General features: G+C 43.8%; 1 protein-coding gene across 6 annotated transcripts in view; it reads left to right on the forward strand.

The window, feature by feature from the left end:
* Positions 1 to 25,273, forward strand: part of MYO7A (myosin VIIA) — a 149,736-nt gene that overhangs the window by 98,680 nt on the left and 25,783 nt on the right. For all 6 annotated transcript variants that reach the window (XM_072133944.1, XM_072133941.1, XM_072133943.1 and 3 more), the window contains 11 exons: positions 931 to 1,025; positions 2,274 to 2,358; positions 3,400 to 3,618; positions 3,872 to 3,979; positions 12,298 to 12,507; positions 12,620 to 12,823; positions 13,855 to 14,031; positions 14,116 to 14,205; positions 16,383 to 16,510; positions 23,834 to 23,960; positions 25,104 to 25,223. In XM_072133944.1, coding sequence (XP_071990045.1) covers positions 931 to 1,025; positions 2,274 to 2,358; positions 3,400 to 3,618; positions 3,872 to 3,979; positions 12,298 to 12,507; positions 12,620 to 12,823; positions 13,855 to 14,031; positions 14,116 to 14,205; positions 16,383 to 16,510; positions 23,834 to 23,960; positions 25,104 to 25,223 — 1,563 coding nt within the window. The remainder of the gene's footprint in view (positions 1 to 930; positions 1,026 to 2,273; positions 2,359 to 3,399; positions 3,619 to 3,871; positions 3,980 to 12,297; positions 12,508 to 12,619; positions 12,824 to 13,854; positions 14,032 to 14,115; positions 14,206 to 16,382; positions 16,511 to 23,833; positions 23,961 to 25,103; positions 25,224 to 25,273) is intronic.

Below are 25,273 nucleotides of genomic sequence, written 5' to 3' on the forward strand. Positions count from 1 at the left end.
CTGACAATCCCGGAGGAAACGCTGGTAGGAAATGAAGGTTTTCCCAGCAGGAAATGGAGAGAACAGCTGGATGGACAATCCATAACACTAACATGTGCAGATCCAGGGTCACGCCGAGAGCTCTTCACGTGTCTCTAAAGAGGGTTCCTCTGGATGGGAAACTTTTATATACAAATTGGGGGTCATTTACTAAGGGCCCGAATCGCCTTTTATCTGGCGGGTTACGCAAATTTTTCAGTTTTGCACTGTATTGCCAAGGGATTTGGGCGCATGCGATCGGATTGTGGCACATCGGCGCCAGCATGCACGTGGTGGAAATCGGGGGGCGTGGCCATACAAAATGGGGCAGATTTACTTCGCAATCCAGCGGCGTGTTCTCTGCGGAGGATTCGGGTCTTCCGGCAATTCACTAAGGTAGTTCCTTAGAGCCGGGCCGGGTGCAGGTAAGCGCGTGTCCAGCGACACTTTTTTTTTTTTAAATACGGCGGTTTTTCCGAGTTTTCGTACGGCCACGCCCCTGATTTCCATCGTGTGCAAATCTCTGAGCAATACAGGGAAAATCGGAGCAAAATGGAAAAATTTGCGTAACCCGGCGGAAAACCGCGATTCGGGCCCTTAGTAAATGACCCCCATTGTGTTTTATTGGCCATACACAAAGGCTATGGATAGGGGAGTCAGTATTTTCCATTGGTCATAGAGAAGCTTTATGTATAGAGGTGTCAATATTTTTGAGAAAAGTGAGTAAAAAATGAGTGTTATAGACATGATTCTTGAGCTATCATCCCCGTCTGAGTCAGGGAGGCGGGATTCATTTATAATCATGGCGGTATATTAGGGAATCATTGATGTAGAAGTTGCATTATGGGAAATATTATTTACACATCACACAGTATTGAGGAAGTTTGATATCATATTTGTTTGCCATTACAGGACCACCATGATATGTTACTGGAAATTGAAAGAGATAAAGCAATCACCGACAAGGTCATCCTCATCCAGAAGGTGGTGAGGGGCTTCAAAGACAGGTGAGCTTCTGCAGTGTAATAATATCACATGTTATATCTGATACATGGTACAGGGTCAGGAGGGGCCAGGATGTCCTAAGTGTAATAATATTACATGCTATTGAGGATACATGGTACAGGGTCAGGAGGGGCCAGGATGTCCTAAGTGTAATAATATCACATGTTATGAATGATACATGGTACAGGGTCAGGAGGGGCTGGGATATGTGTAATAATATCACATGTTATGGCTGATACATGGTACAGGGTCAGGAGGGGCTGGGATGTCTGCAGTGTAAAAAGATCACATGCTATGGATGATACATTGTACAGGGTCAGGAGACGCCGGGATGTCTGCAGTGTAATAATATCACATGTTATTGAGGATACATGGTACAGGGTCAGGAGGGGTTGGGATATCCTCAGTGTAATAATATCACATGCTATGGATGATACAGGGTACAGGGTCACAATTGGCTGGGATGTCTCCAGTGTAATAATATCACATGTTATGGCTGATACATGGTAAGGGGTCAGGAGGGGCCAGGATGTCTGCAGTGTAAAAGGATCACATGTTATGGATGATACATTGTACAGGGTCAGGAGGGACCAGGATGTCTGCAGTGTAAAAATATCACATATTATCACACTAAGGACATCCCAGCCCCTCCTGACCCTGTACCATGTACCAGCTATAATGTGATATTATCACACTGCAGATATCCTGGCCCTCCTGACCCTGTACTATGTATCCTCAATAACATGTGATATTATTACCCTGCAGACATCCCGGCCCCTCCTGACCCTGTACCATGTATCCTCAATAACATGTAATATTATTACACTGAGGGCATCCTGGACCGTTCTGACGCTGTCCTCAGGGTAATAAGGGGCCAGGATAGCTGCACTGTAATATTACCACTTTTTACGGCTGATACATGGTACAGGGTCAGGAGGGGCCAGGATGTCTGTAGTGTAATAATACACTAATATAACTGCACCTCCTTCTTCTATGGGCCCAAAAGGCCAAATGAAACCTTGAGGGCCCATAGAAGACCTGCTGGATTATACACCATGAATAATGAGCACAGGAATAATCAAAAGATAAATCAATAAAACATGAATGCTGCAGTGCTCGGATCATTGATGCAGACACCTCCTTAGTTACACTTAGTAGAGCTAACAACTTCCAATGTCATTACCAAGTTCTTCCTATGAGCTGATTTACAGCCTTGTTCCTCTTTGTGACACCCTTGTTTATATTCCCAGGTCTAATTTCGTAAAGGTTAGAAAATCGGTTCTTCTGATCCAGAGATATTGGAGGGGATACAACTGCAGAAGAAACTACACTGTGGTAAGTTACCAAGTACATAACGCAGGAGGGGCCGACACACACTTCTCAAATAAAACCAATGTCCTAACACTTTTTTGGGGGTCATTTACTAAGGACCCGAATCGCGTTTTACTGGCGGGTTACGCAAATTTTTTCTGTTTTGCGCCGATTTTCCCTGAATTTCCCCGGGATCGGATTGTGGCGCATCGGTGCCGGCATGCATGCGACGGAAATCAGGGGCGTGGCCGAACGAAAACCCGATGGATTCGGAAAAATCGCTGCATTTAAAAAAAAAAAAGTGTTGGGGACTTGCACTTACCTTCACAAAGTATAGGATTGTGAACTCCGGCGGGCCTCGGGGAACTTCAGCGCAGGAGCGACACCTGGTGGATGTCGGAGGAACTGCCTTAGTGAATCCCGGAAGACCCGAATCCACCGCAGAGAACGCGCCGTTGGATCGCGAATGGACCGGGTAAGTAAATCTGCCCCTTTGTGTATACAGCTCCTGTATGTCTTCTCTGTGTAACCTACAAAATGTACATTAAAGGGGTTGTCCAGTCACATCAAGTAAGCCCCTATGCACATGATAGGGGTTAGCTTGCTGATTAATGGGGGTCTCAGTGATGGAACCCCCAAGGATCACAAGAACCATAAGAATGAAGCGACTGGTCGCACATGCACACTTCAGCTCTATGAAACTGATGGAAATAGCCACACATGGCGCTCATCTATCTCCATCAGGGTAACAATTGACCTCCAGTCTCATGATATGTGGGGTACCCATTCCTGAGACCCCCACCAATCAGCTATCCCATGGATAGGGACTTATTGTACACAAAGAATGGGACAAATTCAACACTGAATTGGACTACACAGCTTTTATATGCTTTCTCTTACCATGGAGATATAGATTTCAGTTGCAAAGACTTTTATTCACTGACAGCAAGCAGAAAAAAAAAATTAATTGAAAAATAAACATATACCGGTACTTTTCTTTATAAAATGATTAATTTCGAGTGACATAATTTGCATTGATAATTATAATCTCTTTCTCTCCACCAGATGAAGATCGGTTTCCTGAGGCTGCAGGCCCTCTACCGCTCCAGGAGACTGCACCAGCAGTACCACATTGTCCGCCAACGCATCAGCCATTTCCAGGCGCGATGCCGAGGTTACCTGGTCCGAAGGGCATTCCGCCACCGACTATGGGCAGTATATACCATTCAGGCCTATTCCAGGGGAATGATCGCCCGAAGACTGTACAAACGCCTTAAAGGAGAGGTATGAGGACGCCAGTACTGCAGCAGGGTAACGCATAAGGGCGACTACACATAAGATTATGTATATAAAGATGTGGCCATATGACAACCAAATCACAATAGTTGTGAACTATGAGGATGACTTACACGGGTTATTCTGATTATTTAGATCAGCCATCTTCATACCTTCTATTATGTTAGGTGAATAAAAGAAACATTTCTTACTGAAAAAGAAAAAGAAACTTTCTTAAGTTTGGTCGATATCTCTTTATTAGTATCACAGACGCCTGGAAGCAGAGAAAATGCGCCTTGCTGAAGAAGAACGTCTGAAAAAGGAGATGAGCGCGAAAAAAGCTAAACAAGAAGCAGAAAAGAAGCACCAGGTAAGGAGTCATAAGGATTCAATCTACTATAATACTGCCCTCTATGTACAAGAATATAACTACTATAATACTGCCCCCTATGTACAAGAATATAACTGCTATAATACTGCCCCCTATGTACAAGAATATAACTACTATAATACTGCCCCCAATGTACAAGAATATAACTACTATAATACTGCTCCCTATGTACAAGAATATAACTACTATAATACTGCCCCCTATGTACAAGAATATAACTACTATAATACTGCTCCTATGTACAAGAATATAACTACTATAATACTGCTCCCTATGTACAAGAATGTAACTACTATAATACTGCCCCCTATGTACAAGAATATAATTACTAGAATACTGTCCCCTATGTACAAGAATATAACTACTATACACTGCCCCCCTATGCACAAGAATATAACTACTATAATACTGCCCCCTATGTACAGGATATAACTACTATAATACTGCCCCCTATGTACTAGAATATAACTACTATAATACTGCCCCCTATGTACAAGAATATAACTACTATAATACTGCCCCCTATGTACAAGAATATAACTACTATAATAATGCCCCTTATGTACAAGAATATAACTACTATAAAACTGCCCCCTATGTACAAGAATATAACTGCTATAATACTGCCCCCTATGCACAAGAATATAACTACTATAATACTGCCCCCAATGTACAAAAATATAACTACTATAATACTGCTCCCTATGTACAAGAATATAACTACTATAATACTGCCCCCTATGTACAAGAATATAACTACTATAATACTGCTCCTATGTACAAGAATATAACTACTATAATACTGCTCCCTATGTACAAGAATGTAACTACTATAATACTGCCCCCTATGTACAAGAATATAATTACTAGAATACTGTCCCCTATGTACAAGAATATAACTACTATACACTGCCCCCCTATGTACAAGAATATAACTACTATAATACTGCCCCCTATGTACAGGATATAACTACTATAATACTGCCCCCTATGTACAAGAATATAACTACTATAATACTGCCCCCTATGTACAAGAATATAACTACTATAATACTGCCCCCTATGTACAAGAATATAACTACTATAATACTGCCCCCTATGTACAAGAATATAACTACTATAATACTGCCCCCTATGTACAAGAATATAACTACTATAATACTGCCCCCTATGTACAAGAATATAACTACTATAATACTGCCCCCTATGTACAAGAATATAACTACTATAATACGGATCCCTATGTACAAGAATATAACTACTATAATACTGCCCCTTATGTACAAGAATATAACTACTATAATACTGCCCCCTATGTACAAGAATATAACTACTATAATACTGCCTCCTATGTACAAGAATATAACTACTATAATGCGGATCCCTATGTACAAGAATATAACTACTATAATACTGCCCCCTATGTACAAGAATATAACTACTATAATACGGATCCCTATGTACAAGAATATAACTACTATAATACTGCCTCCTATGTACAAGAATATAACTACTATAATACTGCCCCCTATGTACAAGAATATAACTACTATAATACGGATCCCTATGTACAAGAATATAACTACTATAATACTGCCCCTTATGTACAAGAATATAACTACTATAATACTGCCCCCTATGTACAAGAATATAACTACTATAATACTGCCCCCTATGTACAAGAATATAACTACTATAATACTGCCCCCTATGTACAAGAATATAACTACTATAATACTTCCCCTATGTACAAGAATATAACTACTATAATACTGCCCCCCACGTAAAAGAATATAACTACTATAATACTGCCACCTATGTACAGGAATATAACTACTATAATACTGCCCCCTATGTACAAGAATATAACTACTATAATACTGCCCCTATGTGCAAGAATATAACTACTATAATACTGTCCCCTATGTACAAGAATATAACTACTATAATACTGCCCCCTATGTACAAAAATATAACTACTATAATACTGCCCCCTATGTACAAGAATATATCTACTATAATACTGCCACCTATGTACAGGAATATAACTACTATAATACTGCCCCCTATGTACAAGAATATAACTACTATAATACTGCCCCCTATGTGCAAGAATATAACTACTATAATACTGTCCCCTATGTACAAGAATATAACTACTATAATACTGCCCCCTATGTACAAAAATATAACTACTATAATACTGCCCCCTATGTACAAGAATATATCTACTATAACACTGCCCCCTATGTATAGGAATATAACTACTATAATACTGCCCTCTATGTACAAGAATATAACTACTATAATGCTGCTCCCTATGTACAGGAATATAACTACTATAATACCGCCCCCTATGTACAGGAATATAACTACTATAATACCGCCCCCTATGTACAGAAATATAACTACTATAATACTGCCCCCTATGTACAAGAATAGAACTACTATAATACTGCCCCCTATGTACAAGAATATAACTACTATAATACTGCCCCCTATGTACAAGAATATAACTACTATAATACTGCCCCCTATGTACAAGAATATAACTACTACAATACTGCCTCCTATGTACAGGAATACAACTACTATAATACTGCCGCCTATGTACAAGAATAGAACTACTATAATACTGCCGCCTATGTACAAGAATAGAACTACTATAATACTGCCCCCTATGTACAAGAATATAACTACTATAATACTGCCCCCTATGTACAAGAATATAACTACTATAATACTGCCCCCTATGTACAAGAATATAACTACTATAATACTGCCCCCTATGTACAAGAATATAACTACTATAATACTGCCTCCTATGTACAAGAATATAACTACTATAATACTGCCCCCTATGTGCAAGAATATAACTACTATAATACTGTCCCCTATGTACAAGAATATAACTACTATAATACTGCCCCCTATGTACAAGAATATAACTACTATAATACTGCCCCCTATGTACAAGAATATAACTACTATAACACTGCCCCCTATGTACAAGAATATAACTACTATAATACTGCTCCCTATGTACAAGAATAACTACTATAATACTGCCCCCTATGTACAAGAATATAACTACTATAATACTGCATCCTATGTACAAGAATATAACTACTATAATACGGATCCCTATGTACAAGAATATAACTACTATAATACTGCCTCCTATGTACAAGAATATAACTACTATAATACTGCCCCCTATGTACAAGAATATAACTACTATAATACGGATCCCTATGTACAAGAATATAACTACTATAATACTGCCCCTTATGTACAAGAATATAACTACTATAATACTGCCCCCTATGTACAAGAATATAACTACTATAATACTGCCCCCTATGTACAAGAATATAACTACTATAATACTGCCCCCTATGTACAAGAATATAACTACTATAATACTTCCCCTATGTACAAGAATATAACTACTATAATACTGCCCCCCACGTAAAAGAATATAACTACTATAATACTGCCACCTATGTACAGGAATATAACTACTATAATACTGCCCCCTATGTACAAGAATATAACTACTATAATACTGCCCCTATGTGCAAGAATATAACTACTATAATACTGTCCCCTATGTACAAGAATATAACTACTATAATACTGCCCCCTATGTACAAAAATATAACTACTATAATACTGCCCCCTATGTACAAGAATATATCTACTATAACACTGCCCCCTATGTATAGGAATATAACTACTATAATACTGCCCTCTATGTACAAGAATATAACTACTATAATGCTGCCCCCTATGTACAAGAATATAACTACTATAATACCGCCCTTTATGTACAGGAATATAACTACTATAATACCGCCCCCTATGTACAGAAATATAACTACTATAATACTGCCCCCTATGTACAAGAATAGAACTACTATAATACTGCCCCCTATGTACAAGAATATAACTACTATAATACTGCCCCCTATGTACAAGAATATAACTACTATAATACTGCCCCCTATGTACAAGAATATAACTACTACAATACTGCCTCCTATGTACAGGAATACAACTACTATAATACTGCCGCCTATGTACAAGAATAGAACTACTATAATACTGCCCCTATGTACAAGAATAGAACTACTATAATACTGCCCCCTATGTACAAGAATATAACTACTATAATACTGCCCCCTATGTACAAGAATATAACTACTATAATACTGCCCCCTATGTACAAGAATATAACTACTATAATACTGCCCCCTATGTACAAGAATATAACTACTATAATACTGCCTCCTATGTACAAGAATATAACTACTATAATACTGCCCCCTATGTGCAAGAATATAACTACTATAATACTGTCCCCTATGTACAAGAATATAACTACTATTATACTGCCCCCTATGTACAAGAATATAACTACTATAATACTGCCCCCTATGTACAAGAATATAACTACTATAACACTGCCCCCTATGTACAAGAATATAACTACTATAATACTGCTCCCTATGTACAAGAATAACTACTATAATACTGCCCCCTATGTACAAGAATATAACTACTATAATACTGCTCCTATGTACAAGAATATAACTACTATAATACTGCTCCCTATGTACAAGAATATAACTACTATAATACTGCCCCCTATGTACAAGAATATAATTACTAGAATACTGTCCCCTATGTACAAGAATATAACTACTATACACTGCCCCCCTATGTACAAGAATATAACTACTATAATACTGCCCCCTATGTACAAAAATATAATTATTAGAATACTGTCCCCTATGTACAAGAATATAACTACTATACACTGCCCCCCTATGTACAAGAATATAACTACTATAATACTGCCCCCCTATGTACAAGAATATAACTACTATAATACTGCCCCCTATGTACAGGATATAACTACTATAATACTGCCCCCTATGTACAAGAATATAACTACTATAATACTGCCCCCTATGTACAAGAATATAACTACTATAATACTGCCCCCTATGTACAAGAATATAATTACTAGAATACTGTCCCCTATGTACAAGAATATAACTACTATACACTGCCCCCCTATGTACAAGAATATAACTACTATAATACTGCCCCCTATGTACAAGAATATAATTACTAGAATACTGTCCCCTATGTACAAGAATATAACTACTATACACTGCCCCCCTATGTACAAGAATATAACTACTATAATACTGCCCCCCTATGTACAAGAATATAACTACTATAATACTGCCCCCTATGTACAGGATATAACTACTATAATACTGCCCCCTATGTACAAGAATATAACTACTATAATACTGCCCCCTATGTACAAGAATATAACTACTATAATACTGCCCCCTATGTACAAGAATATAACTACTATAATACTGCCCCCTATGTACAAGAATATAACTACTATAATACTGCCCCCTATGTACAAGAATATAACTACTATAATACTGCCCCCTATGTACAAGAATATAACTACTATAATACGGATCCCTATGTACAAGAATATAACTACTATAATACTGCCCCTTATGTACAAGAATATAACTACTATAATACTGCCCCCTATGTACAAGAATATAACTACTATAATACTGCCTCCTATGTACAAGAATATAACTACTATAATGCGGATCCCTATGTACAAGAATATAACTACTATAATACTGCCCCCTATGTACAAGAATATAACTACTATAATACGGATCCCTATGTACAAGAATATAACTACTATAATACTGCCTCCTATGTACAAGAATATAACTACTATAATACTGCCCCCTATGTACAAGAATATAACTACTATAATACGGATCCCTATGTACAAGAATATAACTACTATAATACTGCCCCTTATGTACAAGAATATAACTACTATAATACTGCCCCCTATGTACAAGAATATAACTACTATAATACTGCCCCCTATGTACAAGAATATAACTACTATAATACTTCCCCTATGTACAAGAATATAACTACTATAATACTGCCCCCCATGTACAAGAATATAACTACTATAATACTGCCACCTATGTACAGGAATATAACTACTATAATACTGCCCCCTATGTACAAGAATATAACTACTATAATACTGCCCCCTATGTGCAAGAATATAACTACTATAATACTGTCCCCTATGTACAAGAATATAACTACTATAATACTGCCCCCTATGTACAAAAATATAACTACTATAATACTGCCCCCTATGTACAAGAATATATCTACTATAACACTGCCCCCTATGTATAGGAATATAACTACTATAATACTGCCCTCTATGTACAAGAATATAACTACTATAATGCTGCTCCCTATGTACAGGAATATAACTACTATAATACCGCCCCCTATGTACAGGAATATAACTACTATAATACCGCCCCCTATGTACAGAAATATAACTACTATAATACTGCCCCCTATGTACAAGAATAGAACTACTATAATACTGCCCCCTATGTACAAGAATATAACTACTATAATACTGCCCCCTATGTACAAGAATATAACTACTATAATACTGCCCCCTATGTACAAGAATATAACTACTACAATACTGCCTCCTATGTACAGGAATACAACTACTATAATACTGCCGCCTATGTACAAGAATAGAACTACTATAATACTGCCGCCTATGTACAAGAATAGAACTACTATAATACTGCCCCCTATGTACAAGAATATAACTACTATAATACTGCCCCCTATGTACAAGAATATAACTACTATAATACTGCCCCCTATGTACAAGAATATAACTACTATAATACTGCCCCCTATGTACAAGAATATAACTACTATAATACTGCCTCCTATGTACAAGAATATAACTACTATAATACTGCCCCCTATGTGCAAGAATATAACTACTATAATACTGTCCCCTATGTACAAGAATATAACTACTATAATACTGCCCCCTATGTACAAGAATATAACTACTATAATACTGCCCCCTATGTACAAGAATATAACTACTATAACACTGCCCCCTATGTACAAGAATATAACTACTATAATACTGCTCCCTATGTACAAGAATATAACTACTATAATACTGCCCCCTATGTACAAGAATATAACTACTATAATACTGCCCCCTATGTACAAGAATATAACTACTATAATACTGCCCCCCATGTACAAGAATATAACTACTATAATACTGCCCCCTATGTACAGGAATATAACTACTATAATACTGCCCCTATGTACAAGAATATAACAACTATAATACTGCCCCCTATGTACAGGAATATAACTACTATAATACTGCCCCCTATGTACAGGAATATAACTACTATAATACTGCCCCTATGTACAAGAATATAACTACTATAATACTGCCCCCTATATACAAGAATATAACTACTATAATACTGCCCCTATGTACAAGAATATAACAACTATAATACTGCCCCCTATGTACAAGAATATAACTACTATAATACTGCCCCTATGTACAAGAATATAACTACTATAATACTGCCCCCTATATACAAGAATATAACTACTATAATACTGCCCCCTATGTACAAGAATATAACTACTATAATACTGCCCCCTATGTACAAGAATATAACTACTATAATACTGCCCCCTATGTACAAGAATATAACTACTATAATACTACCCCCTATGTACAGGAATATAACTACTATAATACTGCCCCCTATGTACAAGAATATAACTACTATAATACTGCCCCCTATGTACAGGAATAGAACTACTATAATACTGCCCCCTATGTACAAGAATATAACTACTATAATACTGCCCCCTATGTACAAGAATATAACTACTATAATACTGCCCCCTATGTACAAGAATATAACTACTATAATACTGCCCCCTATGTACAAGAATATAACTACTATAATACTGCCCCCTATGTACAAGAATATAACTACTATAATACTGCCTCCTATGTACAAGAATATAACTACTATAATACTGCCCCCTATGTACAAGAATATATCTACTATAATACTGCCCCCTATGTACAAGAATATAACTACTATAATACTGCCCCCTATGTACAAGAATATAACTACTATAATACTGCCCCCTATGTACAAGAATATAACTACTATAATACTGCCCCCTATGTACAAGAATATAACTACTATAATACTGCCCCCTATGTACAAGTATATAACTACTATAATACTGCCCCCTATGTACAGGAATATACGTGGTAATACATAACGACTACCATAAATCATAGTATATTCTGATATAGCTCTGTCTCTCTCTATCACTAGGAGCGCTTGGCCCAGCTTGCCCGAGAAGATGCCGAGCGGGAGGTGAGGGAGAAGGAGGAAGCTCGGAGGAAGAAGGAACTGCTGGAGAAGATGGAGAAGGCCAGGAATGAGCCAGTCAATGACTCTGACATGGTGGACAAGATGTTTGGCTTCCTTGGCACCACAACATCATTGCCGGGGCAGGAGGGACAGGCACCAGCTGGTTTTGAGGTACAGAGTGGCAAATATTTTGTTGCTCTGATAATGTTTCCCTTTAAGAACATCCAATCTGTTGAAGGAAGTACAGTGCGGGGACTAATCCTCAAGTGTCTCCATCTCCCAGGATCTGGAACGAGTCCAAGGAGAAATGGTGGAGGAGGATTTAGATCAGGCTCTGCCTCTCCCAGAAGAGGAAGAAGAAGACCTCTCCGAGTACAAGTTTGCAAAGTTTGCAGCCACTTACTTCCAGGGGACCACAACTAACACCTACATCCGGAGACCCTTAAAGCAGCCGCTTCTCTACCATGAAGATGAAGGAGACCAACTGGTAAGTGGCAGTCACTCACATTTCCATTACTTTAGGTACAACCAGAGGCTTAAAGGGATCTGTCAAGAGTTTTGACCATGTAGACTGCTGTCAGTGTCAGGTATTGTCCCTGGAGATTTGTAATTATAACTTTGTGTATGTTGTTATTAGTAGCAGCAGGACTGTGAAATGTGGATTTATATTCCAGGATTGTACTGGGGGTGTGCCCTCACACTGCTGTGCTCTGTACTCTCTGCAGTCAGTGTCAGGTATTGTCCCTAGTGAGATATATAATAAAATCTTTGTGTACTTTCTTAGTAGCAGCAGGACGGTGAAATATGGATTAATATTCCAGGATTGAAGCTTCTCCAAATGCACTGGGGATGTGTCCTCACACTGCTGTGCTCTTTTCACTTTGCATTGCACTTCTCATCACCTCCTTCCATTTTTCATTAAAGCTGCAGTGAACTTTTAGTTGAATTTTACATAATTAATTCTAATAGGAAGGGAAGGACTGTGAAGCATCTCAGTACAAAGAGCACAGAGCACAGCTGTGTGAGGATATGTCCCCACTGCACAATACTGGAATATAAATCCATATATATCACAGTCCTGCTGCTACTAACGACATACACAAAGCTATGGCTACACAGGTATAGCTACACATCTCTCAAGGGACCATCCCTAATACTGTCCACAAAGAGCACAGCAGTGTTAGGACACATACACAAGTGCACTTTGAGAAGATGCAATCTTGGAATATAAATCCATATATCACAGTCCTGCTGGCTGTTAAGAGCAAAGAGCACAGAGCACAGCAGTGTGAGGTCTCATCCACATGCTCTTTGGGATGCTGCAATCCTCGAATTGAAATGATAGGAATCACATATTTCATTTTGTAATCTTGTTGCACTTGTTATAAATAAACGTTGCATATTTTAGGCAATCACCACCGCCATCAGACTGCAGAACTTATTCACGTGACTTTATCTATTTTTTATTGCACATTTGTCAAAAAAATAAAAAATCATTTTTGTGTGTTGATGTTTTAGGCTGCGCTCGCTGTCTGGATCACTATTCTCCGATTTATGGGCGACCTTCCGGAGCCAAAGTATCACACAGCCATGAGTGACGGGAGCGAGAAGATCCCAGTTATGACAAAGATCTACGAGACCCTGGGGAAAAAGACGTATAAGAGGGAGCTCCAGGCGCTGCAGGGAGAGGGAGAGGTATGACCTTATGACAGGTGCTGGACCACCCGGACCCCCACACCTGAATACACTGATATAAATTCTCATGTCTCCTCATTATAGAGCGGACACATCGATGGCCTGAAGAAGAACAGCGTGCGCCACAAGCTGGTGTCCCTGACCTTGAAAAAGAAGTCCAAGTTAACAGAGGAGGTGCAGTACCCATGGAAGTTATATGTAGAGTCTTACCACCCCCAAGCCGTGTGGGACAAGCTAAGAGGTTACAGGAGGATGGTGGCCCATATAACTTATTCACATAAGGAGGGGGAGTCCTATTCTTTATGTCATTTGTCACCAAAAAAAGTTTATCTTGGTTTGGAAAACCAGGTGCCCCTGGTGCAGAGAACTAGATAGAGAGACAGGTGCCCCTGGTGTATAGTGCCATAGAGAGACAGGTGCCCCTGGTGTATAGTGCCATAGAGAGACAGGTGCCCCTGGTGTATAGTGCCATAGAGAGACAGGTGCCCCTGGTGTGTAGTGCTATATATAGACAGGTGCCCCTGTGGTAAAGTGCTATATATAGACCAGTGCCCCCGGTGCAGAGTGCTATATAGAGAGACAGGTGCCCCAGGTGCAGAGTGCTATAGAGAGAGACACAGGTGCCCCTGGTGCAGAGTGCTAGAGAGGGACAGATACTCCTGGTGAGGAGTGCTAGAGAGAGACAGGTGTCCCTGGTGCAGAGTGCTAGAGAGAGAGAGACTAGTGGCCATGGTGCAGAGTGCTAGAGAGAGAGACAGGTGCCCCTGGTGCAGAGTGCTAGAGAGAGAGACAGGTGCCCGTGGTGCAGAGGTATAGAGAGAGACAGGTGCCCCTAGTGCAGAGTGCTAGAGAGAGAGACAGGTGCCCCTGGTGCAGAGTGCTAGAGAGAGAGACAGCTGCCCCTGGTGCAGAGTGCTCTGGAGAGACAGGTTCCCATGGTGCAGAGAGCTTAGCAGAGAGATAGGTGCCCCTGGTGCAGAGTGCTAGAGTTTAGAGACAGGTGCCCCTGGTGCAGAGTGCTAGAGAGAGAGAGAGAGAGACTGGTGCCCCTGGTGCAGAGTGCTATAGAGAGACTGGTGCCCCTGGTGCAGAGTGCTATAGAGAGACTGGTGCCCCTGGTGCAGAGTGCTATAGAGAGACTGGTGCCCCTGGTGCAGAGTGCTATAGAGAGACTGGTGCCCCTGGTGCAGAGTGCTAGAGAGAGACTGATGCCCCTGGTGCAGAGTGCTAGAGAGAGACAGGTGCCACTGGTGCAGAGTGCTATAGCATACCTCCCAACATTTCTGGAAGGGAAAGAGGGAAAAAATGGCGGCACACGTAGCGATCCCCCTAAGCCACACCCCCAATCACTCCCTGGCCTTGCCCCAAATTTTTACCATATTATAATAATAAAAATCATCTTCTTAATAATAATATTAAAAATTTTTTTAGCTAAGTTGGGATTTGATCTCAGAACCAGTATGGTCCATATGCCATAATGATGCAGAGCCTCTATCTAGCTGAGGATTTTAGGTAACTAAGAGCTGTTACCTGTTACTGTTACACTGTGACACAGACTTAATGCCCTGATATATAGAGAGGGATCTTCTCGGAGATTATTATTGTAATTATTGAATATTATTTTTATTATTATTATTATTTATATTATTATTAACGAGATGATTATTATTTTTACTATTATTAATAATCATCTCCATAATAATAATAAAAATAATACAATTTATAATATTAATAATTGTTTCCATAATTACAATAATAATCTCTGAGAAGATCCATCTCTATATACCAGGGCATTAAGTCTGTGTCACAGTGTAACAGTAACAGGTAACAGCTCTTAGTTACCAAAAATCCTCAGCTAGATAATCACTGAGCTCATAGCTTGGTGAATAGAGGCTCTGGACTGTGGAGGGTCTGGGGTTTGAATCCCGGGCTGGGCAAAAATGTATTTAATTGAACCTTGTCTGGGGAAGACACCATACATGGACAGATGGTGATCTGAACCTGATGACGTGGTCCCTGCTCTCCGCTAACCCGACACATCTCTCAAAAGGATTTCTTGCCTGATGTCTATAAAAGCCATTTGAGTTCTATGAGTTCTGGCTCTGAAGGTATTTACTATGCGGGACACAGAGCCGGGACAACCCCAGACTGTGCGGGACCTGGAGGGAATAACTGGGAGAATCTAGCAGCTGCCCGTCACACGGGGCAGAGGTAAAAAAAAAAAACGGGACTGTCCCGGCCAATCCGGGATGGTTGGGAGCTATGCTATAGAGAGAGACAGCTGCCCCTGGTGCAGAGTGCTAGAGAAAGTGACAGTCCCTCCTCTATTCTCCATGATTATTATCAAACAGGTCACTAAAAGACTCCATGATGGAGAGTCCACGCTGCAGGGTAACAGCATGCTGGAAGATCGGCCGACCTCTAACCTGGAGAAGCTGCATTTTATTATCGGGAATGGGATCCTGAGGCCAGCACTAAGGTCAGACTCTAGAACGGATTGTTACATTATTACTTCTACTCCAATCACATCAAAAGCTGCAGCAAAAAATCTCTTTGGTTGCCACTATGCGGTGTCACTTGCTTTGCTGAGATCCCATAATGCACTGCATTGTGGAAGGGGATCTATCACATGACACACACACACTACATAATGCACCGCAGCAGAGATGAAGCATTGATGGGATGCAAGTTTTTTTGTAACTCTAAATCTAAAATATTGGGGTCATTTATTAATCACGTTTTTCTGACGGGTTATCCGAAAATTTCCGATTTGCGCTGATTCTCCCTGAATTGCCCTGGGATTTTGGCAAACGCGATCGGATTGTGGCGCATCGGCACTGGCATGCACGCGACGGAAATCGGGGGCCGTGGCCGTACGAAAACCCGACGGATTCGGAAAAACCGCCGCATTTAAAAAAAAAAAAAGTGTCGCTTGACACGCGCTTACCTGCACCCACGATAGGGTGGTGAACTTCACTGCATTCCGATGCTCTTCAGCGCAGCAGTGACACCTGGTGGACTTCGGAGGAACTACCTTAGTGAATCCCGGCCAGACCCGAATCCTCCGCAGAGAACGCGCCGCTGGATCGCGAATGGACCGGGTAAGTAAATCTGCCCCATTGTCTCCTTAGTTTTAGAGGCAGCAGAACTCTGAAGGCAGCTCCTGCTGTGACTAAAAAATGAAGAATTTGTAAAGTTGTCTTATGACCCTATAACTTCCCTTGAAACCTCATGAACCCCATGAATAGAGGTGAGGGGTTCATGGGACCTCCTCATAAAGGAATCAGTATCCCTAACAATTAATATTGAATGAGTGTTTGTGCCTGTAGCACCTGTTGTGTGCACCTACCATCTGGGTGATAATAGTATCGCTGTCAATAGAGCCACATTAATAAATGATGGACATGGGAGCCTTTACCTGCAGCTTACAGACGCTTGTCTCTGCTTCATTGTCTTTCCCACTTGTAGAACACAATAGGACACAATTCAAATTCAGTCATTATATAGTTAATGCCCAAACATCCATTTATGTTTCAGAAAAAATATCTTATCTTGTACTTAGGGTGTGTCCTCACACTGCTGTGCTCTGTGCTTGTAATGGCTCTGCAGCCCCTCCTCTCTGTTTTGTGTGACTGCTGTAGTACTTCACCAGAAGCCTCTAAAGCATTCATTTAGAGATGAGGGAAAAAGGTTGATAAGAAGCTTCTAATAGAGAGCTTAGAACACAGCAGTGAGAGGGCACACCCCCAGGCCACGTTTCACAGTCCTGCTGCTACTAACAACACACACAAAAGTATAATTACACATCTCCCCAGGGAAAATACCTCACACTGTCTGCAGAGAGCAAGGTATTTGTAGAAGCTCTTGAAATATAGATTTATTTTACAGTCCTGCTGCTAAAATAAAAAAAAAATACCTAACATTGTCTGCCGAGCACAGCAGTGTGAAGATTCCCCACTCAGGTCACTTGGAGAAGCTACAATACTGAAATATAGAACTATTCTTTGCAGTCCTGTTGCTGCTAAGTAAACATACACAAAGGTATGATTACACATCTCCCCGTGTAAAATACTAAACACTGGCTGCAGAGAGCACAGAACACAGCAGTGTGCGGACACACCCCAGTACAATCCTGGGATATAAATCCATAGATCACAGTCCTGTTGCTACTAACAACATACACAGTGCTATGATTACACATGTCACCAGGGCCGGATTAAGGTTGGTGGGGGCCCCTGGGCGCAAAATCTGGTGGAGGCCCCCACTGAGTGCAGCGTACATACACGTCCTCCTGCTCACTATCCACTATCCCCGCAGTAACACCGCTACATACAGCCGCCTCTTCCCCAGTAACACAGCTACATACAGCCGCCTCACCCCTAGTAACACAGCTACATACAGCCGCCTCGTCCCCAGTAACTCCGCTACATACAGCCGCCTCACCCCAAGTAACACAGCTACATACAGCCGCCTCATCCCCAGTAACACAGCTACATACAGCCGCCTCATCCCCAGTAACACAGCTACACACAGCCGCCTCATCCCCAGTAACACAGCTACATACAGCCGCCTCATCCCCAGTAACACAGCTACATACAGCCGCCTCATCCCCAGTAACACAGCTACATACAGCCGCCTCACCCCCAGTAACACAGCTACATACAGCCGCCTCGCTCCCAGTAACACAGCTACATACAGCCGCCTCATCCCCAGTAACACAGCTACACACAGCCACCTCATCCCCAGTAACACAGCTACATACAGCCGCCTCATCCCCAGTAACACAACTACATACAGCCGCCTCATCCCCAGTAACACAGCTACATACAGCCGCCTCGCCCCAGTAACACCGCTACATACAGCCGCCTCATCCCCAGTAACACAGCTACATACAGCCGCCTCATCCCCAGTAACACAGCTACATACAGCCGCCTTGCTCCCAGTAACACAGCTACATACAGCCGCCTCATTCCCAGTAACACAGCTACACACAGCCACCTCATCCCCAGTAACACAGCTACACACAGCCACCTCATCCCCAGTAACACAGCTGCATACAGCCGCCTCATCCCCAGTAACACAGCTACATACAGCCGCCTCATCCCCAGTAACACAGCTACATACAGCCGCCTTGCTCCCAGTAACACAGCTACATACAGCCGCCTCATTCCCAGTAACACAGCTACACACAGCCACCTCATCCCCAGTAACACAGCTACACACAGCCACCTCATCCCCAGTAACACAGCTGCATACAGCCGCCTCATCCCCAGTAACACAGCTACATACAGCCGCCTTGCTCCCAGTAACACAGCTACATACAGCCGCCTCATTCCCAGTAACACAGCTACACACAGCCACCTCATCCCCAGTAACACAGCTACACACAGCCACCTCATCCCCAGTAACACAGCTGCATACAGCCGCCTCATCCCCAGTAACACAGCTACATACAGCCGCCTTGCTCCCAGTAACACAGCTACATACAGCCGCCTCATTCCCAGTAACACAGCTACACACAGCCACCTCATCCCCAGTAACACAGCTACACACAGCCACCTCATCCCCAGTAACACAGCTGCATACAGCCGCCTCATCCCCAGTAACACAGTTACATACAGCCGCCTTGCTCCCAGTAACACAGCTACATACAGCCGCCTCATTCCCAGTAACACAGCTACACACAGCCACCTCATCCCCAGTAACACAGCTACACACAGCCACCTCATCCCCAGTAACACAGCTGCATACAGCCGCCTCATCCCCAGTAACACAGCTACATACAGCCGCCTCGCCCCCAGTAACACAGCTACATACAGCCGCCTCATCCCCAGTAACACAGCTACATACAGCCGCCTCGTCCCCCGTAACACAGCTACATACAGCCGCCTCGCCCCAGTAACACCGCTACATACAGCCGCCTCATCCCCAGTAACACAGCTACGTACAGCCGCCTCATCCCCAGTAACACAGCTACATACAGCCGCCTCGCCCCCAGTAACACAGCTACGTACAGCCGCCTCATCCCCAGTAACACAGCTACATACAGCCGCCTCATCCCCAGTAACACAGCTACATACAGCCGCCTCGCCCCCAGTAACACAGCTACATACAGCCGCCTCATCCCTAGTAACACAGCTACATACAGCCGCCTTATCCCCAGTAACACAGCTACATACAGCCGCCTCATCCCCAGTAACACAGCTACATACAGCCGCCTCACCCCCAGTAACACAGCTACATACAGCCGCCTCACCTCCAGCAACACAGCTACATACAGCCGCCTCGCCCCCAGTAACACAGCTACATACAGCCGCCTCACCCCCAGTAACACAGCTACATACAGCCGCCTCATCCCCAGTAACACAGCTACATACAGCCGCCTCATCCCCAGTAACACAGCTACATACAGCCGCCTCATCCCCAGTAACACAGCTACATACAGCCGCATCATCTCCAGTAACACAGCTACATACAGCTGTCTCGCCCCCAGTAACACAGCTACATACAGCCGCCTCGCCCCCAATAACACAGCTACATACAGCCGCCTCACCCCCAGTAACACAGCTACATACAGCCGCCTCACCTCCAGTAACACAGCTACATACAGCCGCCTCGCCCCCAGTAACACAGCTACATACAGCAGTCTCATCCCTAGTAACACAGCTACATACAGCCGCCTCGCCCCCAGTAACACCGCTACATACAGCCGCCACGCCCCCAGTAACACCGCTACATACAGCCGCCTCTCCCCCAGTAACACAGCTACATACAGCCGCATCGCCCCCAGTAACACAGCTACATACAGCCGCATCGCCCCCAGTAACACAGCTACATACAGCCGCCTCACCGCCAGTAACACAGCTACATACAGCCGCCTCGCCCCCAGTAACACAGCTACATACAGCCGCCTCACCCCCAGTAACACAGCTACACACAGCCTCCTCACCCCCAGTAACACAGCTACATACAGCCGCCTCACCCCCAGTAACACAGACATGCAGTCCCGCAGTTTATACAATTACACACATTTATACACTGATATATTCACACCTTTATATACACACATAAATTTCTACACTCGTATGCTTGCACCCATATATATACAAGTATACACACACATTTATGTACCCATATACATTTATACACTAATACACAGAGTATACACAAACTCATAAAGTATATACACACATACAGTATATATACATCACACATACGGCATACACATTATATATATATATACACATACAGCAAATACAGACACATTCAGTATATACAGCATTTTCACACACATACGGGAAATACACACACACGTTCAGTATATAGAACATATACATACATACCATATACACAGCATATAAACATACATCATATATACATATATATAAGCATATATTTAAATGTGCACATATATATGCTTATACAAATATATGCGTGTATAAATACAGTATATTCATCTATACACAGTATATACACATATAGACAGTAGATGCATATATACACAGTATATACAAATATACACTTTATATACACAGTAGAATCATATATACACAGTATATAAATATATAGACAGTAGATGCATATATACACAGTATATACATATATACACTTTATATACACAGTAGATGCATTTTTAAACGTTATATACACAGTATATACATATATACACGTTATATACACAGTATATACATATATACACATATACACAGTATATACATATATACACATATACACAGTATATACATATATACACATATACACAGTATATACATATATACACATATACACAGTATATACATATATACACAGTATATACATATATACACACAATATACATCATATATACACACATTTAAATAAATATGTAATGTATACTTACCCTTTTAGGGTGTTCGGCTGTCCCGTCAGGAGGGTGTTCGGGGGGAACGGAGGACGGCTTCTTGCTCCGGGGCGGACAGTTGTCAACTGCATGTTCCACGGGGGGTTGGTATGGTCCCGGGGGGGGGGGGGCGCGGGGATGGGAGGTATTGAGCGGAGGACGGCTGAATGTTCCGGCGGAGGGGGGGACGGAGGACGGCTGAATGCTCCGGCGGGGGGCGTTGAGCGGAGGACGGCTGAATGTTCCGGCAGGGGGGGGGGGGCGCCGGGAGCGGAGGACAGCTGAATGTTCCGGCGGGGGGGGGGGGCGCGGGGAGCGGAGGACAGCTGAATGTTCCGGCGGGGGGGGGGGGCGCGGGGAGCGGAGGACAGCTGAATGTTCCGGCGGGGAGGAGTGGGGGATGCGGAGGATGACTGCTTGGTCCCGGGGGGCGGCGCGCGGGGATGGGAGACTGAATGTTCCGGCGGGGGGGGGGGGGGGGGGGATGGGACGGAGGACGGCTGAATGCTCCGGCGAGGGGGGGGGGGGCGTTGAGCGGAGGACGGCTGAATGTTCCGGCAGGGGGGGGGGGGGGCGCGGGGAGCGGAGGACAGCTGAATGTTCCGGCTTTTGCGCGGGGAGCGGAGGACGGCTGAATGTTCCGGCAGGGGGGGGGCGCGGGGAGCGGAGGACGGCTGAATGTTCCGGCTTTTGCGCGGGGAGCGGAGGACGGCTGAATGTTCCGGCGGGGGGGGGGGGGGGGGCGCGGGGAGCGGAGGACGGCTGAATGTTCCGGCTTTTGCGCGGGGAGCGGAGGACGGCTGAATGTTCCGGCGGGGGGGGGGGGGGCGCGGGGAGCGGAGGACGGCTGAATGTTCCGGCTTTTGCGCGGGGAGCGGAGGACAGCTGAATGTTCCGGCGGGGGGGGGGGGGGGGCGCGGGGAGCGGAGGACAGCTGAATGTTCCGGCGGGGGGGGGGGGGCGCGGGGAGCGGAGGACAGCTGAATGTTCCGGCGGGGAGGAGTGGGGGATGCGGAGGATGACTGCTTGGTCCCGGGGGGCGGCGCGCGGGGATGGGAGACTGAATGTTCCGGCGGGGGGGGGGGGATGGGACGGAGGACGGCTGAATGCTCCGGCGAGGGGGGGGGGCGTTGAGCGGAGGACGGCTGAATGTTCCGGCAGGGGGGGGGGGCGCGGGGAGCGGAGGACAGCTGAATGTTCCGGCTTTTGCGCGGGGAGCGGAGGACGGCTGAATGTTCCGGCAGGGGGGGGGGGCGCGGGGAGCGGAGGACGGCTGAATGTTCCGGCTTTTGCGCGGGGAGCGGAGGACGGCTGAATGTTCCGGCGGGGAGGAGTGGGAGTTGCGGAGGATGGCTGCCTGTTCGGGCAGGAGGGGGGGTGGTGGCGGGGGATGCAGGGTAAGGCTGCGGGATGGGCGGGCAGGGGGCGGATGGCTCGGCCATGCAGCTGAAGGGTGGGGAGGCGGTAACTTGTGCCGGGGGGCGGACAGGTGGGCGGGCAGGCCATGCAAGGGGATATGTGTGGAGGTGGTGACGTGTGCCGAGGGCGGACGACTAAGGGAGGCGGCGGCTGAGGAGTCGGACCGGGGGACGCGATCTGGTGGAGGCCCCCTGGGGGGGCAAGATGGTGGGGGCCCCGGGGCTCGAGCCCCGGGAGCCCCGCCTATAATCCGGCCCTGCATGTCACCAGGGAAAATACCTAACATTGCCTTCACAGAGCACAGCGGTGTGAGGACCCTCCCCCTAGTACTCCTGGAATATAAATACTTAATTCACAGTCCTGCTGCTACTAAAAATGTGCACAAAAGTCTAATTACACATTCATCGCACTCGCAAGTGTGGAACGGGCCTTAATGTGCCTTATTCTGATGATAGTAGATTCTTAAAAATAAACTCACCCTTAGACCTTAATCTTTTCCTGCAGGGATGAAATCTACTGCCAAATCTCCAAACAGCTCACCCAGAACCCGTCCAAGAGCAGCCATGCCCGAGGCTGGATCCTGATGTCCCTGTGTGTGGGATGCTTCGCCCCTTCTGAAAAGTTTGTTAAGGTCAGTGGGAGACTCTTGGACTTTTCCCCTACAGTGTAGCCTGATCACAAAGTGACCATAGCATTCACCTCTACTCAAACTTGAGTCTTCAAATTCCCAGCAGCGCCAACGCAGAGGAACTCTAAGTATTAGTCTGATGACCCAAATGGAACCACAGCTGCCACAATGGTAGGCAGAGGGATAGGATCAGGAATGAACAGGTCCTCCAGAACTCAGGTCTGGGTCATTAGGATCTCCACCAATCTACAGAACCTGCGGAAAGAGTTTGTGTGGGTTTCCTCTGGGTTCTCCAGTTTCCTCCCACACTCCAAAACATACTGGTAGGTTGATTAGATTGTGGGCCCCATTGGGGACAGGGACTGATCTGGCAAACTCTGTGCAGCGCCGCATAATCTGTGTGCGCTATATAAATAAAGGAGTCCTTTGCATATGTTGACCCTGGGACTTGAACCTAGGTCCCCAGCGCTGCAAGGCTGTAATGCTAACCACAAAGCCACCATGCTGGCTTCTTAATGGCATTTTACAATTTCCTAATTCAATAACCTAGACAATTTTTCAGGTAAGCTACTTTATTTATAACTAATGCTCTTCCAAATTCTAGAAGCTTCCAAAGTATTAACAAGTAAGAAGGGTTTCTCATGCAGCCCCAATCTCTCAGTACATTCAATAGGACACAGCATATATTAACACATTATAACATTATAATTTTTTGGCCAGTTTATAAGTAAATAGGAACTTTAATGGCCGCACCCTGTGTATATTGGCACTTTGGATGGCTCTTCTTATTAGGGTGTGGGTGCCCAGAACCAATATTAGGCTACTACGCTTAACCACCCGACTAAAAGTACAGTCCAAAAGCTGGTACTGAGACTGCATGACACAGGGTCCCATCAGATCCATGATCCCAGTTCCTCCAGAGCAACTGACCCTGAGGGAGTAACTGATCCTTCAGAAATTTTTTTTTATAATTCCCCCATAAAATTGGTCATGCTTATTCCTATAGTACAATGCAGGACTCCTCGGGTTCTCTGCTCGGGTTCCTATAGCATCTCCAGGGGTGCGTCTGTAGCCCATATGCCATAGAACTGGACTGTACCTCTATAGGTAATGGTTATATTGTATCCTTTTATGTCTTTATTTCAGTATCTGAGAAACTTTATAAGTGGGGGCCCCCCAGGTTACGCTCCGTACTGTGAAGAGCGGCTGAGAAGGACGTTCGGCAATGGCACCAGGACGCAGCCCCCAAGTTGGCTGGAGCTTCAGGTTCGCTCACAGGAGATTATTGGGTTGGTTTTTAGGGGGGTTACACAGCA

The sequence above is a fragment of the Engystomops pustulosus genome, chromosome 2 (assembly GCF_040894005.1).
Source record: "Engystomops pustulosus chromosome 2, aEngPut4.maternal, whole genome shotgun sequence".
NCBI classification, from domain to species: domain Eukaryota; kingdom Metazoa; phylum Chordata; class Amphibia; order Anura; family Leptodactylidae; genus Engystomops; species Engystomops pustulosus.